The sequence below is a fragment of the Ixodes scapularis genome, unplaced genomic scaffold (assembly GCF_016920785.2).
Source record: "Ixodes scapularis isolate PalLabHiFi unplaced genomic scaffold, ASM1692078v2 PGA_scaffold6__148_contigs__length_123643588, whole genome shotgun sequence".
Classification (NCBI taxonomy): Eukaryota; Metazoa; Arthropoda; class Arachnida; order Ixodida; family Ixodidae; genus Ixodes; species Ixodes scapularis.
Genome location: NW_024609881.1, coordinates 123554175 through 123569202, shown reverse-complemented (window position 1 = coordinate 123569202; position 15028 = coordinate 123554175). Strand labels below are relative to the sequence as shown.

The following is a 15028-nucleotide window of genomic DNA, read 5'->3' as shown; positions in this document are numbered from 1 at the left end:
CTTGTGGATCGCCGAAAATGATGGAAGACCCCGTTCGTGGTGAGGGGAAGGGAAAGGTATAGGCTAATTATGATAATGATTTAATAAATCAATATAAGTAAGTGCTAGATTTCTATCATTGACATACACGCAAGAAAACAGACTCGAAAATTGGATTGTTTCTTCTCAATCTAGAAAAATACAACTTTTATTGCCGGGCGTGCAGTAAGTCGGGGAATTGATTCAAATTTGTTCATTCACGTTTTGATTAGCAAAGATAGCCTTATTGTCCCAATTACAAACCCTATGAGCATCAACATAAACTAATGAATCAGTCAATTTTAGAAAGACTCGGAGCGGGGTCGTGCGCTAAAATTGCCGTTCGTGGTGGAACAGGCACTAGGCTGCGGGTGCAAAAACAGGCCCATGCGGCTTTTCAGTTTCTTATTTACGTTTTCACATCGCTTTCGAAAATCTACTTATTCAGTGGTTTTCAATGATGCTCAGCAAGTTTCTACTTGGAGCCGCACATTTATTTTCACTGAATAAAAAGTTACTTAACAAATTTTAGTTAATAATCCAACTTGTCACGGGGATTTGCTCCCTCTACGACGTCCCCTTGTCTGCTCCTCTGCACAGACTGCATTAGTGCAGCTTTTGCGACTTTTTTAAAACAAATCTGTAAAGCCTAAAAAACATGTTCCACATACCTTTTGTAGAGGCTGTGCAGCTTATTCTCGCATTGTACTATGCTCCCGTTGTCATAACAAACTGGGACGAATTTCGCATATCACGCGACAACACCAGGAACACACATTGGCCGTCTGAATTGACATTTTATTGTCTCGTGTCCCCACGTTGGTGCCCGCCCCTTCCCCTTCTTCGACGTGTGATCTGAAAACGCTCAGCCCACAACAATCGCGCAGCTTATTGGCGGACAGAAAGCGTGACACTGCGAACCCTGCGATACCAGCGAACACACCAGGGTCCTGCATACATCCTGCACGTTCGATAGTCACATTTAAACGGGCGCATCGGACGGTTGCGCGAAGCACTCCTGTCTTCCTCATGTATGGTTGCAGCCTTCGGGGTTCCCGCAACCCGTCTCTCTATTCGAGCGCACTCCTTCGTGGTCACTGATCATCGTTTCGTTGTTTTCAGTCGTCCATTAGTTTGTTAGATCTCTGTTTTTGTTTCGAGAGAGCGTCAGTCAGCGTCACGTGGATACGACCGCGCACGCCCGTTAAACGTGGACAACGGCACTTGGCTGCGTGACGATTGCTTTTTCTTATAAATGGGCACATTTTGTCGCACGTAGAGGACGCGGAACGTCGTCCATCAAATGTTCGACCTTCTCAATGTCTTCTGACATCGTTGGCTTTCTTGCAAGGGTTCCAGTCCTTGTCGCTTGCACCCGGGAGTCGTGTCGCAAGAAGGGCACTGCCCGCACGTCCCGGTCGTCGGTCGTCCCAATCGCAGAAGGCGGCAAAACCTTGTTCAAACATTTGATCTCGCGCGGTCCCGGGAATTCTCACCCCTGGGAGCATCTCTTCCATTTTCATATCCTAAGCTAAGCGTCGGGCGTGGTGGCTACCTCTGTGCTTGTTTGTGCAATTCGTTAATTGCTTCGTACCGTTACCGAGACAATACCGCACGTCCACTCCATCACAACTCACGTTTGGGGTTCTTGGATCACATGGTCCGAGCGTCCTGCGGTGCAAGACAAGAAAACGTTACCCTTTCGTCGACGTAAATGCTCATCCCATGGTTCGAGACTTCTTGACAGAAGGTCGACGCAACGTTTTCCCAACGCACTCGCGAGTTCAGTCGTCTAAATCCCTGTTTTGTCGGAAGCCCTTCGGTTACACTCGCCGCTGTCCACCGTCAGTCGAGGTTACGGCCAAGCTCCAACGCGAGCCTAATTCAACGTCACTCCGTCGCCGCCAATTCCCAGATACTCTGCCGGACATCACACGGTGGCTTGTACCAATTCGGGCAGCGTAGCGTCGTTCGCTTTGTGCAAATCGTTCGTGTCGCCCGTCTCAGCTTCCCCAGACCTACCCTTCCCCAAACGCGGAGCGATACCGTCGAAGAAACTGTCCAGCCGTTCCGTTGCTTTTAACGCCCTCTAGGCGGCGCACGTGCGTTTGTGTTCCCGGACGGAAGGACGAGCCGCTGTTTCGTTCCCGGCGTGGTCGGTGTTTGGCCGAGCGACGGGCCGCTCGATCAGGACCGACCGGGCGGGGAGGACCGGCGCGCAGCGGTCCCGTTGCCCCGCCCGGGGCAGGCGAGGTCCCTGCGGCGCAGCATGCGCATGCGGCGTCCGACGGCCTCGAGCAGCCGGGGCTTCCAGAAGTGGAGGCGGGCGTCCCGCACGGAGGTGGCGTTGACGCAGTCGTTGCCGCCGAACTCACACACCCGATAGTGGTGCAGGAAGGCCACGCTGGAGGCCACGTTGACGGTGGCCTTGCCCGCCAGGAACTCCCAGACGAAGTGGTTGCCCACCTCCACCACGCTCTCGGGCTCCAGGATGCACTTGGAGCGCTGTCGGTGGGCGTGCAGGTGCGCCTTGCGCAGGGTTTTACGCATCGTCACCAGCGGCAGACGGTCCTGCACAAAGGGCATTGAGGCCAGAAGACTCCGTAAGAGGATACTTCTGCTGCGTATGTGCCTCGCCTTCCCCTAGGGGGTGCTACGAGAGGTGGCCCCAACCGATCGTCTGCGTTTACCGATGGCTTTGCGATTGCTGCGACGCGTGCCACTGGAGAAGAATTCCCGCGGTTCATCCATCGCACACTCGTTCTCCTTAAAAGCACTTGGAGAGCTTGAAAGGCCCAAAAGACCACCGCGTGAAGGTAAACAAAAAGGTTCGAGGTATCCTTCAAGAAACACAAACGTATCTTTAAGGGCCATATTATAATTTTGGGATACTGTCCAGACCGGTTATAACGATCTCTGTTATAACGAAATACCGGCTACAGCGAAGCGATCACGATTTCAGATTCCCTTCTGCACTTCGTTAACTGAAGTCGATTATAACAAAATAGCGGATATAGTGAAGTGATTTTTGATTCCCGTTGACCTCGTTATAATCGGTTTCGGCAGAAGAATCGTTATTTCAAGAGCATTCTGAACGTTCAGCTTTTTGCTTAAATTTAGGAGAGAAAGAATCTTCACGGTGGTCGCAACACAGATCGCTCCGAAATGATTGTTTTGTCTCCTCTCACGCAGCATTCTACGACTGACTTGATCTTTGTCACCTACACGATTATATGTGGGTTATGTGTGACTCTTGTCCAGAACTAACAGCTATTAGATGACCCAAGCATGACGTGCCGCCACTAGGACAAAATCGGATGCAAGGTTTTACGTCGTCCGTTATACGCAGTTTGCGAGAAGTTCCGCCAGCGAAGTGATCTAGTAACGTCGAAAAAAGATGCTTTGGGACATTGCTTTGTGGACTATGGTTTACGACAAATGGTGACTGACGCGTTGGCTTGCCCCGTAGATCGATGGCATGCCAATACCGTCGAAGGGAGGCTGAACCAGCAAACCGGAATGCGACTGAGGTAAACGACTCTTGCAAGATTCCTCTTCCTTTGTACATTCTGTTTTGCCGGAGAAGCGACCGGATGAGACGAGGAGCAGCGTATCAATCACAAAGGGCAATACGTTCGGCGAAGTCCCGAACGAGACCTTTCGACGTACAATGGCGGAAATTTATACAAAAGAAGCGATCTACGAGCGGCTATTCCTTGCAAATTTGCACAAATATTGGAAACGAGGTTGCAGGTTACGGCAAACTCGTTTCGTGTTGCCGTTTTTCGTTAGTGAGAGCAATTTCATCGACGGGGTACATCGCCTGCGACGCTTTGACGACATTTTTGACGTACGGGCGGCCGTACGGCGGTAGTTACCCGCGTTGCCGCACCTTTTGCCGCCTTTGGCTTTGTTGCACGGTGGTGCGTGCAACCGTGCACATGCCCAAAAACATTTCTATTATCGCTACATTTTAAATTTTATGCTTCCTCACCATGTCTCGGCAATCTGTTTATGAGACAATTTACCACAACGTGTCAACTGGCCCGTGACGTCCCGTAAATATGTCTTCTAGACGTCTCGAGTAGTTAGAGACTTCTCGAAAAGATGTCTTCGAGACATATAGGTAAACATATTTTCTAGACATCCAGGTGAGGCCGTCTGGCACGTTGCACTCTCGCGTCTCGTGTATCCCAAGACGTCTGCTACTAATTCTGGCTGTTTTGGAATGGCTACAAGACGTCTCAAAACGACTCCACTCTTGGGAATGAGCATGATTGCCCACTCTCGAGCTGGCTACTTGCAGAGAAACCCGTCCCGCGAAAAAGGAAATTCTCCGCGGCCGGGGCGCCTCTTTGCAATGCCACCCACAAGACGAGGCCCGCGCACGACCTCGTTGCTGGCGGATTTCCGACCCACCCTGAGAGACAAACGCGCCAAAGCTCGACGATTGTCGGCGCAACGTCTTGGCGTCGTCGACCCCTGGCGTTGCGCTTGACACAAGCTAGGCGGCGCCACGTGCGTCCACCGGCAACGGGGAAAAAAGCGAGGGCCTCGAAATGGTCTTAGGGCGTGCACCAACCCGTGCGGCGGTGGGGTCGTCCGGCCACTGCAGGTAGAAGAAGGCGTTGCGGAAGGAGTAGGCCCCGGCCCTCTGGTGGGCGGCATGCAGGCGGCGCAGCATGGCCGGAAGGGTGATGTTGCCCGCGGGCACGATGAACTCGTCCAGGTCGATCATGGCGACCCAGCGAAAGGCGTGCATGGTGCGGTACAGGCAGTCGTTGAGAGCGGCGAAGAGGGCCTCGGTGCGGATCTCCCGCTGGGAGGCGATGGGCAGCTGCCAGGGCAGCAGGGTCACCAGCCGCTCGGACACATAGCGCTCCAGTAGGCAGCCCACGTCGGGCCCCACAGTGTGGTTGTACAGCACAAAGTGGGACACGCCCAGGGCCAGGTTCAGCTCCACAAACTCTGCAAACTGCAGCACCTGCGGGGGAGGGGCATTGCACTCCTTGCCTCCGGTACGGTGCCCCCAACTAGAGCACTGCACGGGCCTGCTTTTTGAGGCACAGCCCGGGCCCGCTGACTCTTAGTCTTACCCGACCCATACCCGGCCCGACAAGACGTCTACCTGATCAGGCCCGCCCCGGTGAGAGGCCAAAGCGTGCCTCATCTATTAAATTCAAAGCTGCCGTAGGAAGATGTTTGTGCATTTGATTCGTTTACTAATTTGCCAAAAAGATGCTGTCATATCGCAGTCACAGGGGGAACATTCGAAAGCTTGCACAAATATAAAAGACATATGGCTTATCTTTAATAGCAAAACAGTGCTTTCTTTTTTTTTTTTTTCAGAGTTTGAAAAGGAAAGGGAAGGATAATTGTACTGTCCCTTGTGACAGGATTGCCCTCGTTTTCTTGCTTGCTGGCAGCTGTCCCACTATGCCAATTGAAATCCCCAGGATTCTCCGTATCTTCTTGTGGACTTTCTTAGTCCAAAACAGCTTTCTTTATTTCTAAGATTATTTTAGTGGCGTCGTAGCGAGTTCGCAAATCGGCTTGTTCGTTTCTTTCGAATCGAAACGATCAAAGCATTAGCAATTTCATCTCAATGTTTTAGAAAGTGTGCTACGCCATTGCCCGAGCCCAGAAACCCTGAAGCAATCCGCGCTGCCCGGCCCGGTCCGGACCCGGAAACAATCCGTGCAACCCGGCCCAGGATTTCGGATTGGCCCGGCCCCGTGTAGAGCTCTGTTCCCAACGCGTCTCCGACCGGCACATTGACCGCATGCAAGAAACCTCCATTTCCGCCCGACGACATAATAGAAGCGTCACGCCGGCGGTGGTGGACAATAACACACACCGATTCTGTTGCATGTCGCTCTCCGGTTCAACAGTTCAAGGAAGCTACAACGACTGGGATGCCGCGACGACAGTCGGATTTTCCCTCGCTTTTTTTCTCGAGAGCCTAATTGCCGAGATTGCGACGTCCGACGGCGCAACACTCCGGCTTTTGCGACGTTGTCTGTCGCCTGGACCACATTGGATGCGCGGGCGGACGCGCCGGTCAGAGACGCCCGGTCGGGGCAGGTGGCGCACCTTGTTGTAGTCGTAGTGAATGGGCTTGACGCAGACGGCCAGCTCCTCGGGCGGCCGGGGGTGCTGGTCCCTGCGGTGGACGAGCAGCACATTGCGGGGCAGGGCCCGGTCGTTGAGGCGCTGCACGGACACCCAGAGCGGGGTCTCCCCAGTCATGCCTGGCGGCAGCGGGCAGAGCAGGAAGAAGGCGCTGTAGCGCAGGTTCCAGTTCTCTCGGATCAGCTTGTTGGAGGCCAGCACCGTCGTCGCCTGCGGGCACCCCCCGCCATTGCCCCGGGCCATCTCTCAACGGCGTACGCTTCTCTCTCGAGAAAGAGAGATGCTAAAGTTGCAGCTCGTCGAACGTCGACTACGCAAGCGGTGCAGCTTTCCTCCTTGCTCTTGTCTCTTCATTTTATTTCATCCTCGGGCATTACGTAGGGGGAAGTGGGTACCCGTAAATTGGAATGAAACTTGCGGAAAAACATGAGCATTGCTTGGTTATACTGAAACAATCTAAGGCACTTTTAAAATGAACATGATCTGTGAATAAAACTATGGGACCAGGGACGTCATTCCAGTCGCAGGCTGTAGCTGGAGGACGGGGCGAAAGAGATTGGTGCAAGCACGAGGGACTTTGTGTTGACAATCGAGCCTAGGTGAAACGCAAAGAGGAGGTGTGATGAGCCTACTGCAAAGTGTGGCCTCGGTGTAATCGATTTTATGGAATAAACTTAGTCGGGCTTATTTTTTACGAGTCGATACGTTGGGGAGAAAGAGACTACATTTCATAATAGTAACGCTGGCGGTTTGATTATATAATTTGAAAATATAAATCGAATGGATCAGTTTTGTATAGCTTCAAGTGAATCTACCTATATTTGTCGTTTTCTGGAGGGACAATGGCAGAGGCGTCGACGACGGCCAGCAGAGCATGCGAGTGGCTGTCCAAACCCACGCGATAAGCACGCTCTGAGCCTTCGTTTAAAGACGCCAGTGAAAGGCGTTCAAAGACGCAAGTGGAAGAAAGCTTTGCTCCCTGTAGAAAAAAAGAAAGGCAAAACCGGACCAGAAACGAGAGAAAACTTCCCGTACGGCATATATACTGTGATAGCGTCTGCGTCGGCTTCACCTCGGTGGAGCACCAACGGGCAAGGGGCGGCAGTTACCTTTAGAAATATACAGGACTGAAAACGGATAGAAAGGAGAACATTTGATAACTCTAGAGGAAGTGCATTATCGTTCGAGGCTAGGACAAGAGCTTTGAGAACTAGGACAGCGTCAAATACCGAGAGATGGGTACTATGAGCGGGGAGGAAATTGAAATGCCAAAAGTGTCGTTGTGAAATGGCTCTGCCATCCAAGGGCACTGCGCCAAGAGGCCCACTTCCTCGGGGACCCGGGATTTTACGACAATGCTGAAACAAAATGTTTCGATGAAGTAGAGCTTGCTAAAAGAGGATTAGGGGAATGGCGGCTAAAATCGAGGGACAGGTAGTCCCACTAAAGTTGGCTCAAACACTATTTGATCTAAAACTAAATATACTATTTGGCTGGGGCGCGAGTCGCCGCCCAATTCAAAGGGAACCGCGCAAGCATCCGTCTGTGGCCGAGCCCCTCGCCGCATACCTGGAACTCCCTGCCGTCGGTGGTCTTCCAGAAGAGGCGGCAGACGACGCGGTCCGTGAGCCGCGTGCGGGCCGCGGCTATGATGCGGACGGCCCTCGCCCTCCGGGTGTCCAGGTAGGCCGAGAAGACGTAGAACCGGTCATTGGTCCTGGCGGGAGGAGGCACACTTGCCCCGGTCACTGTGAGGCTGCTTAAAAGTGTTCTTCAATTCCGAATGGACAACCTTGGCAATCTCGCCTTAATAAAGACTGGGTTTATTTTAAGCTGCGCTCAAGTTTTAACGACCAGGGAGTATCAAGTTTTTGTGATGAAGAAATATTTTTTTTTTTCGCTATTTCACTGCAATGGGGGCAAAGAAAAAGGTGTGCCTGACAAAGCCTCTGGCCCCTAAAGTTCAGCGGCTCGAGATAGTTCCGTAAACGCAACAATTCTATAAAACACTGCGCGAAAATGTTCGAATCAAACCGAAGCAAAAAGGGAAAGTAAACAGCAGCACATTCCTTTGGCAAAAGATGCTATAAATAAATGTCGGTAAATGTTTGACAATATCAATTGGTGGGTGTTAAAGTCTGGCAAGCTGGCTTCAGTTGGCAAGAATTGCCATTGCGTTCTTCCTGCTTCTGACTTGCCTACAGTTTTCGGTTAAGAAAGACATACGGTGTTGCTTTTGAGTGGAGAGTTCTGGGGTCTTGGAAGTAGCACACTCGAGACGACACCTTGCGAAGCTATAGACTCAAAGCTCCCGAAGTCATTCGTAAAACAACTGTACGTGCGGAAACTATCGTCTCGCCTCCAGACCCGTCGCTAAGTGGCAACAATGAGTTTATATTCATGCGCTTAATATCTCAAATGGGCCAGAATATTTCTTTCAGACACGTTACGCAGTAGCTAATTTTGCGATTCAAAGCCGCTCAATAGACTAGTTGGGTGGGTAATATGCCACATACTCGCCACAAAATTCGGCGATAAGTTTTATTCGCAATAATTAAGTGCCTCCACAGAATGTATCGCATTTACGGTATCTGACCCAGACTCCGTCACCTCGCGCAATTTTAAAAATCGCCCACAAAAGAAATGTGAACAAAAAGACGGACCTTTTACCTGTTGCCAATGTTCTGTCTCGTACGTTGACCCAGCACAATTTTTTAGGTTGTTTGTAGGACTGTTATACGGGGGCAGGGGCCTGTCAAGCTCCAACTGCAGGTTTTTTTTTCTGCTCTCCACACTTCTTTGTAGTGATAATAAACGAATATATATGTATATGTACGGCGCACCTTTCAAAAAAGTCCATTTCCGGGGCCATTGGTCGGTCGAGCAACTGCGAGCATGCAGACGAACTTCTAACCTGCGGACTCGCTGCCAGTGATCCGGCTTTGACTCGGCCATCTTGAAGAGGGTGGACATGTTGACGTTGGCCGGAGGGTCGTACTCGGAGGAGTCCGGAAAGCCCAGGGGGCTCCGCTCGTCGGACGGCGACCTGGGCCGGAACATCTCCTCCAGGAGTCCGGGGTCCAAGGGCTCGAGCACGGCCCCGGGCGCGTCCGACACCAGTTGGGACAGGAACAGGCAGCCGAAGAGCAGGAAGAACACCAGGGCCATGTAGACGGACAGGAAGCGCCGGTCCACGGCGCGCTTGCCGGACGGGTAGAGGGCCCGGTGGCGCGGGTAGAGTGGTGGAGACCGTTTGCGGGGCGCCATCTCGGCCAGGCGGTCCGAATCGAAGCTCCGCGACACCTTTCGCCGTTATCTGTCCCGTACCATTATGTCTCGCGTGAATGTGAGAGGCTTCATCGTGTAATCGTGGTCCTACGAGTCTGCTTCGGATGTCGCCCGTCGGCTTCCGATCGCCTCCACGGCTAGGACGACCGGTGGCGCTGCTTCCGCTCTTGCTTTTTTTGGCTCGGATCGTACCTGAGAGAAGAGAGGTGGGTGGGGAATGAATGCATCACCGACACAATATAAGAGTTGGGATAAAATTAATTCGTGCTACACAGTGTAAATTCGTTCTAACAGACCTTTATAGGGATAAAGGCTTTGGTGAATGAATGAATGAATTTGGAGTTTTCTGGCGCAGCAGCAACATAGGCCATAGTGCGCCAAGGCTTTGGTCTGTCGTAAAAAGAGTATACAGAATGCAGATACTCATACTAGAGACTTTGATGTTCATTATGACTGGACTCTGGTCGAACCAGTGAGGAAATGTGAATGATTATTAGGAAAGAACTGGTTTGTTCAAAATTTCTAAACTTTGACAGCTAGTGATTTTGTTAAGCTGTACTGATGATCATCGCCAGGCGGTTTCGGTCACGCGAAGGCAGCAGTTCGCAAAACGGATGCCACCACTACCGAATTAAAGCCGAGTGATGTCCAATATAAGGACTGCTGTTGAAGAGTCTGCTGCAATGGAATTGTGGATTTCTTACGAACTCCCTAATAGAGTCTATTATATTCCAATGTATGTCATAACAAAATCTGCAATCGGCAAAGTTGGCTCAGTGACATAGCGGAAGACCAACCAAACTTCACAAATCGGCATGTTGTGACTAAACGCCTACTGTACCCAGATCTGCTCTAAAGAGGTTAGACTGCGTAATTTTGTAAAACCACTAACATCGACGGTTTGTCATAGCTTTTTACCTTCAAGTTTTATTTTGCACATTTTGAAGCAACTTGAGAGAGAGAAGATACGAAAGTTGACACCAAAAGGAGAATGTCTTTTGAGACGTTCTCCTTCTTTTAATGTCAACTTTCGTATTTCCTGATTCTCAGGTTGCCTCATAATGTACAGCATGCACCAGCTTACTAGCACCCCTACGTTTGTTTGTATATTTTGCAACGTAAAGAATGCTTCCAGAGTACATGTGAGACTGGGACGGACTTGGATAAGAGTTCTTTTTTCCCTCAAGACCATTAGGGAATGTAATGCTCCGCCTGGTGATACTGTTTATGCCGCAAATGCAGAAACTTTTTTTTTTTTTTTTCACATTTGTTTACCCCCGCAATAATGCCAGATACGGGTGCTCCAGGCTGAAAATGATGGAAGAATCAAGAGTGTGCAACAAGGAATCACTCGACATACTGTTAGTCAAGTTGAGCAATAAAACAATTGTTTTTTATTGGTGCTGGCTGTCGCACAGTGCAAAAGAGACCAAAACGTGTGTAGAGTGAATAAGGTTGATTATTCCCCGTTTCAGAGTTTGAAGGATGCTGTCCACACATTTAGTTTTCTACATTGACCCTTGTGCAGTTGTAACCGTCCAACTCTCCCCTCCTCCCTGGTGGATGGGGGGTCCTCAAAACTTCAAGGGTAGAGAACCACTGGACTGCTTCACCATCGACATTGTCTCTTTAATTCTGTGCCCATAAATACAATTGTCTGTAATGAAGCACAACGTAATAGGATCTAAAACGCGCTGAAGTAAATTATTGAGCAAGCAAAAAGACAAATTCGCTGAAAGGGTAAGCACCTCGCACGAGTGCCTCTCCAAATCAGCATAATTGTCGAAAACATTCGAGTTTGCATGCGCCCGAAATTATTTGCACGCGTCCGAATTCTTGTGATTGGTAATGAGATATATTGATTGTACGACCAGTAAGAGCACACCTATTCAGACGAGCAGGTACAATCGCTGTGCAGGGAGGTTCATGGGATGTTTCGAAGCAGGAGGTTTTGTGACACATTTGAATTCAAATTGATGACGTCGGAATCAAACATCGCACTTTTTACGCATACAATGTAATCGCGACCGACAGGCGCCATTTTTGTGCGAGTTTCCAATGTATAGACGTGATCTGTACCCCACTCCCTTGCTGTAATGCTCCGGCGCTGTAGAGTACAAATAAATAAATAAACTTGGGGCCCATTATCTTCCCTACTATCTCGGCAAAAGCATACCAGTAACTCTGACCTCGATTACGGGTAACATAACCTCAAAATGATTAGATAGTTTTTTATTTATTTCAACCAAATCGTTGTGGCACTACAAAAAAAGAAAACAGGTATGCACCACCTTCCAAACGTTTGTAGAGAATAAGCTAGGATTGCGCGAATATTCGAATAGTATATAGTTCCGAATAATACGATATTCACTCTGAGATTACCTGCGATATCCATATTCTTCCAAGTCTCCATCGCGGCGGATTTGCCCCTTTGAGTTCGCTTCTTACCGAGCACCGGTGCAGTGCGAAGAAGCAACACCCGCGGAGCTCGCTTGCGGTTGTTGTTCTCCGCAGTTCACCGGTGCTCGGCAAGAAGCGCACTCAAAGGGGCTAAGCCGTCGCGATCGAGACTTCGAAATACAGGAATATATTTCAGTCGCATGCTTAGGAGGAAAGCGCACTTTTAAAGCGGGATGGTATGTGCATTTAAAAAGAAACGAAGACTTTGTGAATATTGATATCTATATTAGAGTGATTTGTGCTTGTTTTATTACACTGGCTATAAGGCAGTGTATATGTTATCCAGATATGTCCTAACAACTCGCTTTATTCGTTGCCTTTTTTTTTTTCTAGAATTTGGGAATTAAGAAAGGATGTTTGCATATATAGCGAGAATATTTATAAATCTCCTCGATTAAACCTATCTGGCCATCTCTGTATGTGTTTTGTCATACGCGTCATTTACTTGCCATCAATGTAGGCATTTGCTTTCTGAAACCCATCTCCATATAGTGAAATTAAGATTAGCTTAGAAGTGCAGAAGCTTGGGAACAACCTTTGATGAAAAAATTTAAATACAACAAAAGTTCAACTGGGAGGCTCGCAGAATTGCTATTCCGTATTCCATTCGAAAATATTCGGCCAAAACCACTACTTGAGCTAATAAAGGGTGTAAAATAGGGAGAAAAGGAAAAGAAGAAGGTTCGGTTCATATATCATTCTCCTGTTGAAAGGGGAAAAAAACAAAAACTTGGAAAGAAATAAAACATATATTGCTTCCGGCTTTCCTTTTTTTTTTTTTTTTAGTTTTGCTTCGGTGCATTTTATATTTTGCTCGCTTTTTTTATCGCATCGTTTTCGATTGCCTCCACGGCTGCGAAATGAAGGACTGAAATTTCATTATACCTCGGGCAAGGAGGAAAAAGGCGGGGGGCGCAAGCGATCGTTGGACGTTATCGTGCAATGCAGATCGCACTCCATATAATCCCGCAGGACAGCTTGTCATTCTGCCTAGCGTTAATTGTTCTTGTTTTCGCGCGCGTGTGCGTGTTTTTTTTTTTTTTGTGTGTTTTAGCCGTTAACGTTCTCGCGGGCGTTTTCCGGGAATGTTTTGTTTTCTCCGCTTTGGATACGGGGAGCTGCAAGAGCGTTGCACGGGCGAGCAGCCTCGTCTATTTCCCGGAGCTGAAAGGCAGTCGTCAAGAAAACCGGCGCTGTGCGCTGTCGACTTGGGCGCTAAGATGCGGTGTCGGTCCGCAGTTCCCCAGACTTTCACGTAAATAAAACCTTTCGGTAATATTCACTCGCAGAAAGAGAACCGTTAAACGAACTGCGTGCAAAGTGCGAAACGTTTTAGATGCCGCGCACATACAGAATTTCGCGAGCATCGAGGAATCGGTCGTACCGACATCATAAAAATTACCATCCACACGCAGGCGACCTTTCCCACATTTTTTTATCTTCTTTATTTATTTATTTTTTTTTTTTTTAAGTTTTACCTTTTACGTTACTTCCGTTATTGGATGCGTCTCGAAAAGGTTCGTGACGTAACTTTCTGTTTTGCGCAAAGTAAAAGCAAATGAAAAAAAAAAAGATAATAAAAAACGTGCCTGTAAAGCGTGCTTTGCCTGCTCATCATCCGTGTCTTGCGTGAAAGACCACCTTTGGACAGTTGCGTTTCGTGTGCGTGATATTCGTCTCGCCCGCCGATGGATATTATATGACGCATCGAAGCTTTCTTTTGTGATCATGATGGCCCCGGCAACTACTTGCAGTACTATAAATAAAGAAATTCGCGCGTTGCCCGTTGAATTCAAAGCGGCCCCTTGGACACGATGGAACGGCAGTAAATTAGGAGCGTTATTTGCGAAGAGTTTTGCGCTGCAGCCTGGTTATGATGAATAGAACTACGCGGTGGTCTCCTTAACCCTCGACGCCACCCCAGAACCTAGACGGAAGTAGGGCTTACCCGCAGAGCTCGGACGTAGGGAGGATCTCCCTAGGACCTGGTCATCGATACACGCCGCCAAGTGAGGAAGGGTTAGCTGGCCGCCTCGAGGATAACCCTGCGGATCTGCACAGCTGATGATCTTTGTGAACCGGGGGAGGACGGTGTCATCTTGGAGTTGGCCTTGCTCCTCCCATTTCGAGCTTTGTCCGTCGAGCTTTTCGGGAGACGATTGGGGAAGGGAAATGGGGGAAATGCCGACTCACAGGTGGCACCACCTAGCTTGGAGAGAGCGAGTTAAACATCAAAGCGAAAAATTTTCACCTTGTGACTGTAAATGCATGCAGAACATAACTGAAACGTACGGTACACGCAACCAGATATAGTTTTGCCGTTTAGTTTGTACCTGCCAGTATTTGGCCCAGCTTGTAGCACCGGCCAGAGCCGTGGCACCGGCTGCCCCTTCGCGCCAAGCACTAGCCGCTGTTTAAACCATGGATAACATAAATAATGGCGAAAACACAAGGACGCACAAGAGGATTTCCCAACTGGCACCAGACGTCTGTCGGGAAATCGTCTCGTTCGTCCTTGTGTTCTACCCATTACTTATATTATCCTTACCAGCACGCTCTCCAAGTGAAACCATGGGTAGCGTTTGCAATTTAAAGGGATACTTCAACGAAATTTGAAATATTCCCGTCGTGTTCAAAAATAGGTTGAATATGATCCACAATATCCGTAAATGACAATCGCACGTTTGTATTTTGATCCTGGTGGCTGTATTTTTCGTTATAAACGGCCCACTCTGGCAAGCGCTCGGAGAAGGCCCAGCTTAGAGCACGTGACATCCAACGCAATCGTGACGTAGGTCGTCTCAGGACGAGCAAAGCTACGGCGAGGCTGACGTCGAGAGGATGGCCTAGTTGTTCGAGCCACCGAAGCGGCTGCTTTTGTATGAATTTTGAGTGACGGGTTAATCTTCTATAATCTTCTAGGGGGACAATAGCGACTTCTGGCGACACACAAAAGGGATTCTCGGGAAGAGGGGAGTTCCTCCTTCCTGCCTTCTCTCGTCGTGGCCGGAGACGAGACAACCTCCGTCACTAGCTGTCAAGGTTCCTAGACGGGCATTACAAACGGGGCGTTAGCGACATCCACCAGGTGCTCTTCGCTAATCGTTTAATTCGTTTTAAAATTCCTTTC

The 15028-nt window shown here is 49.4% G+C and overlaps 1 protein-coding gene across 5 annotated transcripts; it reads right to left on the bottom strand.

Annotated features, from left to right (window-relative positions):
- Positions 1 to 795: 795 nt before the first annotated feature.
- Positions 796 to 14617, bottom strand: LOC120836319 (beta-1,4-galactosyltransferase galt-1). 5 transcript variants are annotated; one of them, XM_042286149.1, is made up of 7 exons: positions 14191 to 14418; positions 13847 to 14103; positions 9065 to 9630; positions 7720 to 7867; positions 6112 to 6360; positions 4601 to 5002; positions 802 to 2589 (listed from the first exon to the last, which is right to left on the bottom strand). In XM_042286149.1, exons 3-7 carry the CDS (start codon positions 9415 to 9417, stop codon positions 2206 to 2208), a joined length of 1536 nt encoding a protein of 511 aa, XP_042142083.1. In that variant the 5' UTR covers positions 9418 to 9630; positions 13847 to 14103; positions 14191 to 14418; the 3' UTR covers positions 802 to 2205. The 5 variants fall into 5 exon arrangements, with proteins under 5 accessions (XP_040072283.2, XP_042142083.1, XP_042142084.1 ...); XM_042286150.1 differs by having other exon boundaries at positions 14232 to 14418; XM_042286151.1 differs by having other exon boundaries at positions 13847 to 14042; positions 14232 to 14242.
- Between the last annotated feature and the right edge of the window lie 411 nt (positions 14618 to 15028).

Excerpts from the sequence above, each read along its gene's own strand:
- LOC120836319 (XM_040216349.3), bottom strand. The coding sequence starts at position 9,417 with ATGGCGCCCCGCAAACGGTCTCCACCACTCTACCCGCGCCACCGGGCC. Across the intron at positions 7,868-9,064 it reads CACTGGCAGCGAGTCCGCAG|GACCAATGACCGGTTCTACG; the intron begins GTTAGAAGTTCG and ends TCCTCCCGCCAG. Across the intron at positions 6,361-7,719 it reads CCGACGGCAGGGAGTTCCAG|GCGACGACGGTGCTGGCCTC; the intron begins GTATGCGGCGAG and ends GGGTGCCCGCAG.